The sequence below is a fragment of the Quercus robur genome, chromosome 6 (assembly GCF_932294415.1).
Source record: "Quercus robur chromosome 6, dhQueRobu3.1, whole genome shotgun sequence".
Taxonomy (NCBI): domain Eukaryota; kingdom Viridiplantae; phylum Streptophyta; class Magnoliopsida; order Fagales; family Fagaceae; genus Quercus; species Quercus robur.
The window spans coordinates 39,707,544-39,725,121 of NC_065539.1; the positions used below are offsets into that span (position 1 = coordinate 39,707,544).

At 34.3% G+C, this 17,578-nt stretch overlaps 1 protein-coding gene across 1 annotated transcript; it reads right to left on the minus strand.

Annotated features, from left to right (window-relative positions):
- Positions 1 to 10,536: 10,536 nt before the first annotated feature.
- Positions 10,537 to 17,196, minus strand: LOC126690181 (cellulose synthase-like protein G1). Its single transcript, XM_050385309.1, has 8 exons — positions 16,606 to 17,196; positions 15,506 to 15,598; positions 13,269 to 13,400; positions 12,973 to 13,185; positions 12,375 to 12,474; positions 12,089 to 12,267; positions 11,607 to 11,954; positions 10,537 to 11,025 (listed from the first exon to the last, which is right to left on the minus strand). The coding sequence occupies exons 1-8, from the start codon at positions 17,194 to 17,196 to the stop codon at positions 10,558 to 10,560; spliced, it is 2,124 nt and encodes a 707-aa protein (XP_050241266.1). The 3' UTR covers positions 10,537 to 10,557.
- Positions 17,197 to 17,578: the final 382 nt, after the last annotated feature.

Sequence of the window (17,578 nt, forward strand, 5' to 3'; positions counted from 1 at the left end):
TTTGAAAAAAGTTAGAGGGTCAGTTTTACATTTTAGCCAAAAAAATAAGACACCACAGGCCACATGAGTTGGTGACCATTTGAACAGGTGAAACATGATCATAAAGCCTTGTCTTTTACCCTTCCATCACTGAGTCACTAACCACAAGTTTCAAAATTTGTATTGAGATTCACAGGCAGATTAAATAAGGAAAAGAGGGGAAAGAGCAAAAACTGAGGTAGTATGTAGAAAAAAAATCATAAGAAAGAAGTAAAAGAAGAAGAAGAAGTTAGAAGGTCAGGAGGCGACGTCAGTGGCGGTTCTAAAACTTTTATTTTTTTTTTATGAAATTTAAATTATATAAAATTTAATAAAAATAGAAACTTCATAAATTGATAATAATAATAAAAAAATATGCAAATATATAAAATTTTGAAATTATTACATGATAGTCTTGTTATCAATGTTGCAAACTACATCTCTTTCAAAATTTTAGTTTTATAAATTTTTGTTGAGCTTTTCCTTTTTTTTTTTATAAGGGGCTAATATATTATTAAGAGGACCAAAGTTTAAGGACAAATTTTAACTACAAATTTAGCATCTCACTAAACAAATTCACATGGCTACATATTTTAAAAATAAACATGTTAAATTGCATGTTTTTTATGTTTTTTAAAAAACATTATATCAAATTTCATACTAATCGAATGTTATTTACTATTCAATTTATAAACTAATTTTTTACGTGCAATTTTACTCTACAAAAACTCGAAATTTAAATATTTGACTGATGACATAGCTATTGATTTTTTATCTTATTGAAATTTTGCAAACATGAAGGATATAAGAAGAAAATGTAATCTAATGATGGATTTGTCAAAATTCACATCCAATTAAAAAAAAAAAAAATTAAGTGGAGTTATAGCCTTAGTCTACAACCAAGTCTACAACTAAGTTTGTTGTCAAATTTTGTCCAAAGTTTAATCTTGATGGGCCTAAAAAAATTTAGAGTGGTCACAAATTTTTTTTTTTAAAGGTAAAAAAGTCATACAATTTTTAAAATTTATATATAATAATTATTTCTTTTCTAGGTCAGACGGGTCCTATGACCATCCTGACTTCAATGTGAAATTGACTCCATTAAAACAAATACTTTGTTTTGTGAATATATGGTCCTAATTGTTAGAACATATGTGGATATTGTTAGAGACATATGTTATGTAAATTGGCTAATCCTTTGACAAAACGCATTTTAATTGTAATTGGGTAAATCTATGATGAGTTCAGTACTTCAAGGAACAAGAGTTCAAGTTTAGTATTGAAGCCATTCAAATTTTTCCAAGAAACAATTGAAGAAGTGTTGTTCATTAAAGCTTGACAAATATCTCGACAGATCCACATCCATCAAGGTTTAATGTTAATGCTCGACAACAGCTCGACAGAAGCTGTATCTATCGTGAATTATGAAATTCAGATTTCTAGATTTGATTTCACGCATATCCATGTGTATTTTCGTAGGGTTTCTTTTTTCACAACCCTAGACATATATAACACTTATTTTAAGGGCCGTCAAAGGTAATGCAAAGTGATGCAACTCAATGCAAATTGATTGTGCATGCAAATTGTGACCAGAGACAGAATTTGCCTTAGTTCATCATATTCCTTGTAGAAGCTGCTGCGTCTTTGCGCCAATGGTTTTGTAACCAAGGAGCTTCTTGATCTTCATCGTTGGATGAACTAAAGAACTTTATAGCCAACATCTTCCTCAAGTTGGTGTGTTAGTCAAGTACTTAGATCCGTGCATCAATTGGTTAGTCACGTATTGGGAGTCTTGTATTGAAAGGAGAGATTGTCACTACATTACAAATCCAATTGGATATTGGGGTAAGGGTTCAAATATAGGTTGGTATTAGGTACTGGGATTCTTTTTACTTGTAACCGCTTGTTTTGATAATAGTGAATTCTCGGGAGTGGTGACCTTAAATTCACACGATGGGGTTTTGCCTCAATGGTTTTCCCTATTCGTAAATAAATCACCTGTGTCAAATTTATTTTCCGCTGCACTTATCTTAGTTGGTGATCTGCTTGTGCTACCACACTTATTGCATGCAATTGAATCTAATTAATTCACTTGACTAATTAATTGATTAATTTACTAAAGGGGTCAATATATTCTTGGCCTATCAAGTGATATTAGAGCGGGCACACTCTGATTAGGGTAAATCTTTGTTGTGTAATCCACTGACCCCTGTTTGTCATGGATAGAGGACAATCACTTATTATATCTCCTTAATTTGATGGCACTAGCTATGCATACTAGAAAGTATGCTTGAGATCTTTCTTGCAGTCTTTAGATGAGAAGGTGTGGCAAGATGTGGAGATTGGTTGGACTAAGCCAAAGGAAGCGCTGGCTGATTGGGATGATACCAAGATCAAAGTGGCAAACTTCAACAGTAGAGCATTGAATGCTCTATTCAGTGTGATCACCAATGAGGAGTTCAAGAAGATATCCTTTATCAAAACTGCTAAGGAAGCATGGACTATCCTCTAAACAACCTATGAAGGGACTAAGGTTGTAAAGGATTCAAAGTTTCAAAGGCTTACCACAAGATTTAAGGAGATTAAGATGGAGGAGGATGAGTCGTTTAACGAGTTCTATGCCAAGCTAAAAGACATAGTTAACTTTGCCTTTAATCTTGGGAAAACTATTCCCAAATCCAAGGTTGTGAGAAAGGTGCTTAGATCTCTACCTAAGAAATTCCATGCCAAGATCACTACTATTGAAGAATCAAAGGACATTGACAAAATTCCTTTGACAGAGTTGATTGGCAACTTGCAGACCTATAAATTAGGTTTAACTAGAATCGGAAAAATCGAGCAAAAGTAAGAGCAGGGCACTGAAGGCCGAAAGCAATAAGACCAATGAGTCTTCTGATGATAAAGAATGCAAGATGAAATCCTACATCACTAGGCAATTCAAGAAGTTTATGATGAATGCCAATGCAAAAGGCTTCGACAAGGATCGAAAGCAATCCAATTCTTCTCAATTCAAAAGCCAAGACAGAGGAAAGAAGGATGCTAAGGAAGGCGGTCAGTACACTGTTCCCTCCGGACCAAAGTGTTTTGGATGTCAAGGTTTTGGATATATAAAACAAGAATGTCTAACATATCTCAAGACTATTGGAAAAAGCAAGGTCCTTGCTACTACCTCGAGTGGCACTGAGCTTGAAGATGATTCAGATGACAATGATGACTAGGGAATCTTGAAAGCCTTCACTGCCACAATGAATCCTACTAAAGGGATTGTTGAAGAGGTAGATGAAGAAGAGGACTTGGTGGAGTCTAAGTTTGAGAAAATGGATGAACAAGATGACATCCATACAGCCTATGCTAAGTTGTACAAGGTTTCCGAGAAGCATGAGAAACTTTATAGGTTGGCTACTAAGAAGCTGAGTGATGTGAAGCTAGATCGAAAAGAGCTTTCTGCAAAGATTAACGAAGTCAATCAAATGATTGGAGTTTTACGATTTAAGAACAACTTCCTTGCTGAAAAGACTAAGAAACTTGAAGCAGAACTGTTACAAGTTAGAGCTCAATTGGAGAGGACTTCTAGTGCAAAGCTCGATAAGATGCTTAGCTTTCAAAAATCTGCTTCTGATAGAATCGGTTTAGGGTATGATTTTTCTTTTCCTAATATTGCCTCTTCTAGTACTACTATGTTTGTCTCACCTGCTAATAATGTTAATTCTAAGAACAATGAATGTAAAACTAATATAGCTAGTAAGAACGTAGCCAATGGCAAATTTATTCTACGAGCACCCTCTAAGGTTGAAATGAAAGGAACTAGAAACCCTAGGACTAAGAAGGTTAACAAAAAAAATGTCTCAACCGAAGAAGCCACATCTCTATCATCACTGTGGAGCTTCAGGGCATACTCGTCTAAATTGCTACAAGTGGTTAGCCACTCAACAAAGCAATAGTATGCTCTCGTCCGGAAACCGGAATCAGTTTCCATCCTCTTTTGCTTCTCTTAGAGATCTTCTTAAGGTCCTCATATTCCTTTCAAACTTAAACGATTTCAACTCTTCTCCCTCACCACCGAATCAAAGGTTCACTCAAAGGAAAAGTTCTTCCAAGGTGTGGAAGGAAAAAGGCTCTAAGTGATTTAGTCACTTTCTCTCTCTCTCTCTCTCTCTCTCTCTCTCCTTATGGTTTTTGCATTACTTGTGTGTTTTGCTTTCTTGTTTTTGAGTCAGTCTAGTTTTATGCTTTGCTTTGTTTAAACATGTTTTTGTTTGTTTATTTTTAGTTTTTTCTTTATTTTGTTTTTCATAAAAAAAAATTGAAAAAAATCAGAAAAATACGAAAACAGTGTGTGTATGTGTACAATGGTACTTGTGTACCTTGGATGGCCATTGAAACAAAATTTTATAAATTTTGTATCTTTTGTAGCTTAGATGAGCATCTCTATACACAACTAAGCAAGTGAGCTTTGTAGTTCATATTTGTGATAAGTATAGGGGTGTCAAATGGGTGGGTTTGGGGTGGGCATAATTGGGTTGGGTATATAAAACTCATTTACCCATTAAAACCCATTTAACTAATTGCTTCTAACCCAAATCTAACCCAATCCAATTATTATGAGTAAACCCTAACTCACCCAATTACCCAATTATCAAAATTACCAAAATGCCATTAAAGTGAAAACCACAACACTTTCTTGGATTCCTTTGTCCACTCTCTCTAGTCTCCACTCTACTTTCCCGAGAAAAAGAAAAAACTTTTCTTGGATCAAATATTTCTTTTTTCTTTCTCCTCCATTGCCTCCCCACTTCAATTCTGACCAAAAAACTCTCACTTCTGCTCTTTCTTTCTCTCTCTCTGTTTGATTTCCAAGAAACTTTCATTTCATTCATTTTCCCTCTCTAACTTTCCTGAGAAAATTCCAATCTCTGGTGCTTCCTTCTCTCTCTCTCTCTCTCTAAAGATTGAATGGTGGGGATGTTGGGATCGGAGGGCGGAGTGTTCTCTGCATTGGATTTGGAGTGTTTGGAGAGAGATCTGGGAAGGAGGTTTTGAATGGAGGAGGCAGATATGGTTACTAAGATTTGGTGGTGGCGGAAAAGGAATGGATACTGGGGATGTTAGGATTGGAGGGCAGAGTGTTCTCTACATTGGATTTAGAGGTGGATTTGGAGTGTTTGGAGAGAAATCTAGGAAGGAGGTTTCGAATGGAGAAGGTGGATATGGTTCCTAAAAAGTGACACTTGGTGGTCTCTGTGCTGTGTTTGTTGTGCCTTATTGTTCTCTATGAGAGAGAGAGAGAGAGAGAGAGAGAGAGAGAGAAGTGTTTGGAGGTTAAGAAAATGAAGGAAAATGAAAACCCTGAAATGTCTGAGTGTTTTTTTTTTTTTTTTTTTTTTTTTTTTTTTTTTTATGGGAATGAAAACCCTGAGATGTCTGAGGGTTTTTTTTTTTTATGGGAAGGGCTGGGTTGAATTTGGGTATAATGTTTTTGAGTTAAATGGGCCTCAATGGGTTTTTAGTTAAAACCCAATAATCACTAAGTCTAATTGGGTTAATGCCCATTTAACCCAACTAATAATTGGGTGGGTTTGGGTTCAACTAGATTGGGTGGGTTTGGGTGGACAAATGGGTTTGGGCGGGCAAATGGGTTTAGGCTTACTTTGCCACCCCTAGATGAGTACGATTAAATAATCTCTTGTACTTAACACTCATATCACTCTCTTTTATGGGAATGACTAAAAAATCCTAAGAGAAAGGCATAAATAACCATCTCACCACTAAAGCCCGCTAATCATATATAACATCTATGTGTTTCGGCATAGCAAAATTGTGATGTTTGTGGCTTAACATAATTGGGTATTTCTTCTCTCTTTTTTATATGCCCATGCATGATTTGCTCAAAAAGAAAAAAAAAATATGCGAAGAATATAAAAGCAAAAAGAATCAAAATGCTTTTAAATATGGTTGCAAGCATATTTCTAGGAGATTTGGGAGTTATAGGATGTACCTCGAAGGTGATAGTCCCCATCAAGCAATTATGATTGTGTATAAGTTAAATTGATTTTCTCATATCTCAAATCATCATAATATGAGACACTTATGTACTCTTGCTATGTTTTCACACACAACTCGCAAATTCTTTGCTACTTTTGATACATGTGCCGGTACAATGTGAATTGGTCATCACAAGGGATACATGTGTTATTATATGCTCACTAAACTATCATAACTTGTTTTTGAAATATAAAATTGGTTAAACTTGTTTAGTGTGTGTGTATTTTGGATCTATGAATGTTTTGCATTGTTTTTTATGAGAGATGTTTTTGAAAGCTTAACATGTTGATTGGATCTATGTTTGAGTAGCTTGCTTGTTTGCATTCATCTCTTTGTGTTTTTTCTCTCTTTGAAAAACTATTTATTATCAAGCTCAACAGCTTCTTGATAGATTCCTATCTATTGAGCCCCTTGGACTTCTTTTCTTGACATATCTTATCGCATATTAAATCCAGCGAGCTTTCTGGACTTTGTCTCAATAGCTTTTTAGTCCATTGAAAAACTTTCTATCTGGCAGATAGATTCTTGACATAATCTCAATCCATCAAGGAACTTTTGCCATCGACAAATTCTCGACAACAACTCGACAGATTCATATCTGTCGAGATTTAGTGCTCAATAGATCTCGACAGCTCCTTGATCCATTAAGCTGCGATTTCTATATATATGTTCAACGTGAAATCATATTTACTTTTTCACTTCTCTCTCGACAGAAAAGCTTTCTCTCTTCCTCCAAACACCTTTCCCTCAATCCAATCACCTTACCCACTTGCATTTCAGCCTAGATCCTGCATTTCTTCTTTAGTAAGTGTCCCAAATCCCTCTTTTCTCATGCATTTCACGCATTAGACCTAGGTTTTTGGGTTTTCTCTAAAACTTTTGGTGTTTTTGAAATTTTTGTGAAAGTTTTGGGTAGGGTGTTGTTTATTTAATGCTATATGATCGTGCATTGCATTCCATTATCATTTTCACAATGTTTCATGCATTTAGATATGTGTTTGATTGTTGAAAATTGTGTGCTGCTAAGTTTGGATTGGGTTGAACTCATAATGTAATTATTTTTAGCACGTCACATGTTTATGCATATTTCATGCATACGTACCCTTTCTTTTCTATATTTTTGTTCTGTCTTTCTCTCTCTCTCTCTCAAATAAACTATGCATGGCACTTAAGCACAAATCTACATTGACTCGGAACCCTTTTCGTTCCGAGTCTTCTTCTTCTACTGATCTTCCCCCTCTTCACGTTTGGTTCTGTGATGAAAAGGCCTATCACGACTTCTCTGAGAACTTTTCTAAATGTGGCGTTCATCCGAAACGCCATGTGATTCTGTCGGATTTTGCCAACACTGCTCTACCCAATGTCATTCACACTCGGGGATGGGAATCTCTTTGTGAGATACCCTTGAGGTGTCTCATCATGTTCATACAAGAGTTTTACTCCAATATGCATGGTATCGATATCTCTATACCTTAGTTTACTACAGTACTCCGAGGTACACTTATCGTAGTCACTCCAAATCTTATATCCGAGATACTACACGTCCTGCGGATAGCGCATCCTGACTACCTCAGCTGTTAGTGTCTGAGGACTGTGTCCAAAGATGAGCTTCTGTCTCACTTCTATGAGACACCCTCCATATGGGGTGAGCGTCAAAACACCCAATGCTCGGGCTTTGCAAAAGGTTTGAGATTCCTTAATATGGTGATGACATTTATTCTTACTCTCTTGTCTCACTATAACTTCATCACAAAACCTTGTGCTCGATTTTTGTTATCCTTCTTAAAGGATCTTTCCATAGGGTTTCCTCTCATCATAGATGTCTATAAGGATACAGCAACCCATGATAAGCTCATTTTTCCTTTGGCTATCATGCGAATCCTTTGCCATTTTTCTATTCCTATTCCTGATTCTCCTTTCTATACTGTCATGGGTGCCATTAGTGCAACTTCTGTTCGACAAAGCAAGGCCCAGCTTCGACCGAAGCGACTATAGATCGAGACAACAAATCCTCCAGCCCTTACCATTCCTTCCACCTCTGCTCCTTCTTCTTAGGTGGGTGGTGTGACTCTTGAGGCGGTCATGGTGCAACTTCAGCGCATGGATGCTCATCTTGATACTCTCACCACTAAGTTGTACCAGGTGAACACCCATGTTAGTCGTACTGCACGACGACAGGCTCACCTTGGTGGCAACGTTGCTTCTCCATCTCCTTCTCCAGAGGCTTTTGAGGATGAGGATGCTACTGATGGTGATGATGATGATAAGGATGACGATGCTAGCTCTTCCAGTGATGATGAGACGACCACTCAATGACTTACCCTTTGTCATTTATGACAAAAAGGGGGAGTAGATTTGGGATAATGAAAGTAATCATGTATTTAAGGGGAGAGTTAGCATAGGACATTTTTGTTAGGGGGAGTGTCTATATTTTTTAGAGATGTAGTGAGGATTTTATGTACTTTTCTTTTCCTTATCTTTTAGTTACATTATCTTCTTGTACACAGGTCTTGTGACCATTTTTTTATGACAGACATTGTATTTATTTCTCATTTATATATATGACGATGTATATTGTTATTTACCTATCTCTCCATGTGTTGTCTATTTTCTATATTTATACACATGTTTCTTTATGTATGCAATCCTTATTTCTGTTTCACACTAAAATGCCTTGATGAGTTTTGTTTAAAGTATTTCAGAAAGACAAGTTGTTGAAATCTATCATGCCAAGAACTCTCTTCTTACAAAGTTTTTCAAAAGTTTGTGTTAGGATTAGATTCTATTGTATTTAAGAAGTGATTATGAGTTTAGTGATTTAAGACTTCTCTCATACTTTGTTGTGGTTTTGTCACAGATTGCCATAGAGGGAGATTGTTAGGACATATATGGATATTGTTAGAGATACATGTTATGTAAATTGGCTAATCTTTCAAAAAAATACACTTTACTTATAATTGGATAGATCCAGGATGGGTTTAATACTTCAAGGAATAAGAGTTCAAGTTTAGTATTGAAACCATACAAATTTGTTCAAGAAACAAGTGAAGAAGTGTTGTTCATTAAAGCTCGATAGATATCTCGACAGATCCATATCCATCGAGGTTTAATGCTAATGCTCGACAGCAGCTCGACAGAAGCTGTATCTATCAAGAATTACGAAATTCAGATTTTCATATATAATTTTACGCATATCCATGTGTATTTTTGTAGGGTTTCTTTTCTCACAACCCTAAACATATATAATGATTATTTTAAGGGCCATCGAAGGTGATGCAAAGTGATGCAACTCAATGCAAATTGATTGTGCATGCAAATTGTGACCAGAGGCAAAATTTGCCTTAGTTCATCATATTCCTTGTAGAAGCTGTTGCATCTTTGCGCCAATGGTTTTGTAACCAAGGAGCTTCTTGATCTTCATCGTTGGATGAACTAAAGAACTTTGTAGCCAACATCTTCCTCAAGTTGGTGTGTTAATCACGTACTTGGATCCGTGCATTAATTGGTTAGTCTCGTACTATGAGCTGTACATTGAAAGGAGAGATTGTCACTACATTACAAGTCCAATTAGGTATTGAGGTAAGGGTTCAATTGTAGGTTGGTATTAGGTAATTGGATTTCTTATACTTATAACTGCTTGTTTTGATAATAGTAGATTCTCGGAAGTGGTGAGCTTAAATTCACCCGGTGGGGTTTTGTCATGGTGGTTTTCCCCATTCGTAAACAAATCACTTGTGTCAAATTTATTTTCCGTTGCATTTATCTTAGTTGGTGATTTGCTTGTACTACCATGCTTATTGCATGTAATTGAACCTAATTAATTCACTTGGCTAATTAATTGATTAATTTACCAAAGGGGTCAATACATTCTTGGCCTATCACTAATAAGTCATTTTTATTTCTATGCTTTGCATTTTTAAAATATAAATAAATAACAGTTCAAACAAATCAATCAAACAAAATAATTAAACCTACTCGAGTTATAGGAACATTAGAAGAACCATATCCATTAGACATTGTTTTGAAACCGCATTTTATCAATGTGCAATTTTTTAAAATACCATGTTTTTTAAAATTTAATCCTCAAAGTCCAGCTCTTTAAAATCCCCTTTTTTTTTTCGTTGCACATTTTAAAACATCACATCTTTTTAAAATTGAAAAAATAAAATAAGACATCATCAATTTTATAAATCAACCTAAGATACAAAATATATACCATCAAGCTTTAGCTGGTAAGTTGAGCATTTACCTAATTTCAGTGGTAATTACCATTGAAATTATAATGTAGAAAATGTAAATATATTGATTGTAGGGAACTTCAACATCCACAATGAGTCATAATCTGTTGTTCAATGGCGTGTGCCACTTAAAGAGACCTTGAACAACTAATTTATTCGTCGCATTCAGGCATACATTCTGATTCTCAAAAAAAAAATAATAAAATAAAAAAAGGCATACATTCTAAAATCTCCCAAAGAAAGTGCTTCAAATAACTTACTATTTTCCCTTTCCTTTTGTCACCATTCCTTCAAGAATCGGATAACTCAGAATTAGAATGAAGAACGAAAGGAAAACTTGTCCAAACATCTCATCCAAACTCTTCTCAATTACGACTCTTCTTAGCCCACAAAAGAAGCAAACAATGTTTAATATGACCAGTATTAACAAGGGGACCAGGAACATGGTAGCCCCTTCAAAATCGAACTTACCTTTTTCATATTTCTCAAACTTTTCTTTGTCAACGGCTTTATTTGTTAAGCTTAAATCCACTTTCTTTCTGCATAAACACTTCATGATGGCATCCAGAACTCCAAATAAGCACCCAGAAATTAACTTTATTATCCAAATTCTTTGTTCATTCCACCAAGTCATAATTGAGCCACCACTTGAGAGGACCTCATATAAGTGCTGGAAAAGGGAGGACGTGTAAATTGCCACAAACACAGCAAACCATGGGTCTGAAACCTGTAATAACAATCAAGAAGAGTATATCAGATTCAAGAGGCACAATTGAGGACTCGTACCGTACAAGAGAAGAATTATACAATTTTATCCCTTATGGATAATCTTAGAGGTAGTGGCTATTTCCTATTGGCCTTTAGTCTAGAGGCCTGTGGTAAGGGTATATATAAAAAATTCAATTTACCAGGCTAGGGTTTCTTCGGAGGCAGCATATGGTCATTGCAAACCCTTTATTTCTTACAGAATTAGGGTTTCTTTTGTGGTACCATAAAGCCATTGTAAACCCTTTACTTTTTATTAGTAAAAATTTTCTTCATTCACTCTTATGGATATAAGTGAATTGCTGAATTATGTAAAGTGCTACGTTAATTTTATCTCTTCTCTCTATTTTTCACCAATGTTACTAGGATTTGAAATTAAAAGTAATAATCCATTGGCAACCCTGGTTACCATTACTTGATGTTTTCGGTATGAAAATGTATGTACATTTTGTAAAAAATTACAACACAAATCCTAATAATATAATTTCAAAACAGACTTTAAAATGTCAAAGGACTTATACTTTGTTACTATATATAGTTTACCTTAGGGTATAAAGGAATGCCATTCAGGAGACACACTTGAGGAACCGTGCCATATAAGAGAAGAGCGACAGAGAGAAAGGATGAGAAAGTGAAGTATCCATAACACATGCTTTGAAGAACGGACATTCTTGAAACCCCATATGTAAGAGGACTGAATTTCGAGAGCCCAACCTGTACCAAATTGGAAAACCACTTCATAAGCTGAACCATGCCATCCTTCATATCAATGGTGGTACACCCTAAGAAACATGGTCTCTTGGGGTAAAGATACACTGATATCCACCCCTTGCAGTGCAAAAGATACCCTGTGAATGTACTCTCCAACAAACAATCATACGAGAATCCTATCTGTATCCAAGGAAAACCAAACCACGTTAATGTCATATATATATATATATATATATATATGTACAACTCGAATAGACTTTGAGAAACATATAAATAATAATTCATTATTTCATTAATTATTATATGATACTAGCCTCTTTTCCCCATTCTGTGTTTGCTTCAAACGCACAATTAGCTAAGAGTCTGGACTCTTCTAAAATTGCATCTCTTGAATCGTCCTTCTTGGCTACAAATTGTTCATTATTGCCCTTTAGCGAGTATATGAACTTGCAGGAAGTACCAAAATTCTTTTCAGGCTCAGATAGAAACAAATCTGCCATTAGAAGCGAAAAAATAAAAAAAACAAAAAATAAATATGCAAAATGAGTGTTATTCAAAATTTCAATACAACTAAGCTACCCCAAGAAAACATTACCATACCTTCTTGATTAGGTTTCCCATATAATGCCTTCCTTTTCAAGTAAAAGCCAGTTCCAGAGAGTAATGGCCCTCTTAGCCCATCCATGCCTTGCCACTTTGTCTAAGTTGGATAAAAAACATGTAATATATATGTTAACATGAAGAGTGTAATTAGGGATAATACAAATCTTACTACATAATTTTTATAAACTAATTATATGTCATCAATCACAAAAAACTAATTCAATACTCATTTATTTTGAGATCCATCAATTATATATATTGTCACATCAATTTATAATGGTTATATAATAAATTTGTAGTATTTTTATTTTCCAAATGTGAAACAACAAGTCTTAATGACACATTAAATTTCACAATTCTTTTTTCACAGCGGCTAATGTGGCAAGTTGTGATCAATGTAAAGCAAAAATAATGTCAATAATAATCTCATGTAAAAGTGATATTGTACTGATTATAATTTGTCACCTTAATAAATCATAGAAAATTTCTTGTAAAATTTGTTATTTCTATGACATTGCTCAATATGAAAACCTATTTCTCAATAATTTGAATTGGCTTAAGACACACATGCAAAACATAATGGCTTTTCATTCACCTTGTAAGCAGGTCTTGCTTGACCATCATATATGTCATTCTTGCTTATATTGTAGAAAATTTGAGGGTATTGAACAAAGGCAAGTGAGTGAGATAACTCGGAATCAAGATGGAAGCACATTGCTTGGCGAGCAGATGTAGGATCATTGCAGTACATGTCACAGTCTAGCACCAATAAGTAGGGGCCATTGCTGATTACTCCCGAAACTCGAAGCTGCAGTTGTATTATTATTTGGTGCTATTATTTATATTTAACTAGATGCTTTCATGCCAAAGAAATAGAGATAGTATACTTACCAAGGTGTTGAGGGCTCCGGCTTTAAAACGATGAGGGCATGATGGTCTTCTTTCCCGAGAGACATAGACAAGAAGAGGCATCTGAGTTTGGTCCTCAACGTTCTCTTCGTTGTTTTTGTTGTCATGTATTATCTAAAAAAATAAACCAATTCCCAAAGTTAACTTATCCTATATTTAAAATTGAAGCATTGCTACTTTTAAAGATAATTTTGGTTTTGATAAAAATTTGGTATCATACTATTACCGCATCAGCTTCCATCATGCAACTTATTGTGAGAATTTTCATAATGTTTAAACCAACCGTAATTTTTGTCCTTGTCTTCTTTCTTTTCTTTTTTTTTTTTTTTTTTTTTTTTTTAACACGTGTTAATGATATTAGTTATAGAGAAATCTTTTACTTAATACTAAGTTTATTAATTAAACAAAAGCATCACACATATTTGTATGTTTTCCATTTCAAAGTAAAATGGAGACTTCATTTAAAAGCATGATTCAAAATGAAATAAATATAGGGTCTAAATTATGCCAAATCACATAAAAGTTTATAATTTAAACTAATAGTAATCAAATGTGATGCGCCTAATTTGATTGGATGTTGATAAAGTTTGTGTTGTTTTGATGTGTAATGAGTCTCACATTGGAAATATATTGAGTTAATCTAGGCTTTATTAACTATTAGGTTTTAAATCTGTATAGTTTTATAGGCAAACACAAACTTGTCTAGTTATAACACATAGAATTTATAAGAATGGTTAAACAATACTCAAGGTACACTTCAAAGTGCAAGATTCAGTTGTTACTAAACTAGTCCCTTTTAGGAAATAACACAGATGTGACTTACATTTTTCAATAGTCTTTTTTTATTTTTTTTTCTAGTATGAAATTAACGTCATCTAATTTCTTGATCCTAACATTTAGGGTATGTTTGGTAAAGGGGATTTTAGGGAGGATGGAAAAATAAATAATGTGAGAGAGAGAGAGAGAGAGATAGATAGAGAGAGAGAGAGAGAGAGAGAGAGAGAGAGAGAGAAAATGAGGAAGAAAAACTTTTTGAAGGGTGTTTAGTTAGGAAGGAGAGAGGAAAAAAATGTGGTGGGGCCCAGGTATTTTCTCCCTGGATCCACTCTCCCCAAAATAGAGAGAAAATTGAGGAAGATAGTATGATTTGTTAGATAAACAAAAATGCCCCTATCATTTTTGGGCAACGTTGTCCTTTTTTTTGGGGGGGGGGGGGGGTGCTCTTTCTTTTTTTCTTTTGCTTTTCTAGACACTTTGTTTCATCCTTTTTTTTCTTTTGATTTCCTGGACACTGCCTCATCTTTTTTTTTTTTTTTTTCTTTTGATATACTGGGGAGTGGAGTGACAATGATTTGTTTTGTTTTTGTGCTTTTTTTTTTTTTTTTGTTTAACTAGACATGATTTTTATTTTTTAATAAATTTCGGTGATTGATTTATTTTTTTTGCTTGTTTTTCACATTTTTGTTTTAATTGGGCATCATTTTTTAATAAAGGTATATGAGTAAATTTATACAAACTCATTTTTCCCAACCCTCCACTTTTTCACTCCCAACCAAACAAAAATGAGGAAAATTAAAATCTTTTCTATTCTCTCACTTTTCCATCCTCCCAACATTTTCTATCCTCCCACTTTTCCACCTCTCCAACCAAACAGACCCTTTTAAAGACAATAGTTAAAATGTATAAGAGGTATAAGGATATTGGGGGATGTGTATTCTTTTTACGTGTCAATTTAGAGGAAATTCAAGTCTGCTTCTTTCCTTAATTTTGTTTCATTTTCTTAGATATGAGATGTATGGGAAAATTTGAATGAACATTGAAAATTTATTTCACACTAGAGTTAGTAAAAAGGTAACCCTGCTTGATTATTATTGTCATTCAAGCTATATATATATATATATATATATATATATATAGCAACCTCAAGGACTTCATAAAATTGCAAGACATAGATTACTTATTGGAGCAATTTTTGGGGCTTTGGCCAAACTTCTAGAGATCCTCTGCCAAGTAACCCCAGTATAGTTTGGAAAGATTTCTGGATCGTCCTCCAAGCATGTTTCGCTAGTCACAAACCATAACTTAGGAATAGATAACACACTAAGCAAGGATCAGAATTTGGAAATCTAGTACAAAACCGAAAAATGACCTAAATATAATTGATCCTCTTTTTTATCTTTTAAATTTCTTGTGTTAATTTTGAATGTTTTGTTGCATACCTCGACGCGCGGTGGGCGGTCTGGCACAACTTTGTTGTTTTCATCTTCGCCACCAACTTTCTCAACTTTTCCTTTGAATTCATCATATTTGGCCTGCATAGGTGATAATATCATTCAACGCTATTACTTTTTCTGAAATTTTGATAATATGTCTTACAGAAATTAGAACATATTATCAAAGTTTAACACTATTTAGCCTGCATAGATTAACTACTTGGCTGCATAGATTATATGAGATTAGTATTGCACAAATCTGAAATTTTGATAATATGTCTTACAGAAATTAGAACATATTATCAAAGTTTAACACTATTTAGCCTGCATAGATTATATATATGTGATCTTATGAGATTAGTATTACACAAACAGTTTTGGAGAGCAAAAACAGAATAGCAACATACAAGAACACTAAAAGAACTTAGGGGAGACTAAATGCATCTAGGAGACTAATGTTTGGTAATAGTTTTTGTTTTCTATTTTCAAAAACTTGTTTCTGGAAATATAAAGGAAAAACAAAAACATGTTTGGTTAGTTAAAATTAAAAAATAATAATTTTTTAAAGAAAAAAATAGAAAATACTAAAATATGTTGTTATTAAGATTTGAATTCTAATTCTAACTCATTAAATAAGACAGATTCATTAAATCAAATGCATGTTTTCATTAACTTTTGAAAACTAGAAACTGAAAACAGCATTTTGCATGTTTTCAATTTCCTTTCCAAATTAAGTTTTAGAAACAGTTTTTATTTTCTATCCATTTTGAATAGCCAAATAAACATTTTAATCTTAAAAATATAAAATTATTTTTGAAAACAAAAAATAAGAAGAAAAAACAAATACCAGTGATCAAATGATCCACCTACAAGTACACTATCTTTTTTTGGGTTAAGGCTTCATTCTATATCTTGTACTTTGCTGTTGTGTCAGAGTGCCTTATCATAGAGAGGAAAAGAAACTAAAAAAAAAAACCCTCACAATACGCAGGGACCCTGGTGAGCATACAATATCTATCACCAACATAAGTACCCAAATAGGGGGTTAAGAAAAAAGGAATAAACAACAAAATATATATATGCACTGCAACCAAATTTGCACCCACCTTGATTTTCTGCTCCTCTATCCTGAACTCATCACTGCAAAGAAGCCGCTCATCATCAGCATATGATGAGAAATAAGCCACAGGGCACCTTGACTTAATCCCATATTTCTTACAAAATGGTAGCCATGACTTAGCAAAAGAACATGCTTCTTTTATAGCATACAATGTAATGTAAGAACCCCCATCATCTGAAAGATACACTGAGAGCTTCTCGGGCGGGTAGTCTAGTGCCAAGGCCGATAAAACAGTGTTCATCACTTCTATTGTAGGCTCTTTTTTTGGGTCCAGTGTGCATACAAACACATCAAGCCCCGGTAATTCAGTGCCTCCAGGTATGTTCTCCGGGATAGCAGAACGCGACACTGGGTGCCACCTGAAGGCTTGAATGAGAATCCAAATGATGGTGAGGATGAGCTCGGAGGTGGAGATGAGGGACCATGCTAATGTGGGAACATTTTTTTCAAGGAAGAGACGGGTGGTCCTGTAGTAAAGTAGGAATAGTATGGCTGTGAAGTGGAGGAAAATGTGAATTCTGTTAATGGTTGCCTCGGGCTGCTGAACTTTGCAAGTGTGGAGAGAAAGGGTAGCCATTTTCTTAATTCTTGTTCAGCACTTGTGCATTAGTATACAAAGGCATAAACTGGTTGCATGTTGACAATTATTGTTTTTTTTTTTTTTAATACCAGGTTGGAGAAGGGAGATTTAAACCTAAATGTTGCCTGTATTACTCCCTCTGTCCCACTTTTTTTTGTCTTCTATTCCATTTGAGATATCCCAAAATATTTTCCTGTTTCTAAAAATAAAGTCCTGTTTCTAAAAATAAAAGTCATTAATTTACTTATATTCTTATTATACCCCTATTAATTTACTAATTCAATTTTTTGATAAATTTTTTTAAGAGTAGTTTTAGAAACTTATACATTTTTAAAAGGTAAATAAGACAATAAATGATGTTCCCTTAAAAAGTTTGACT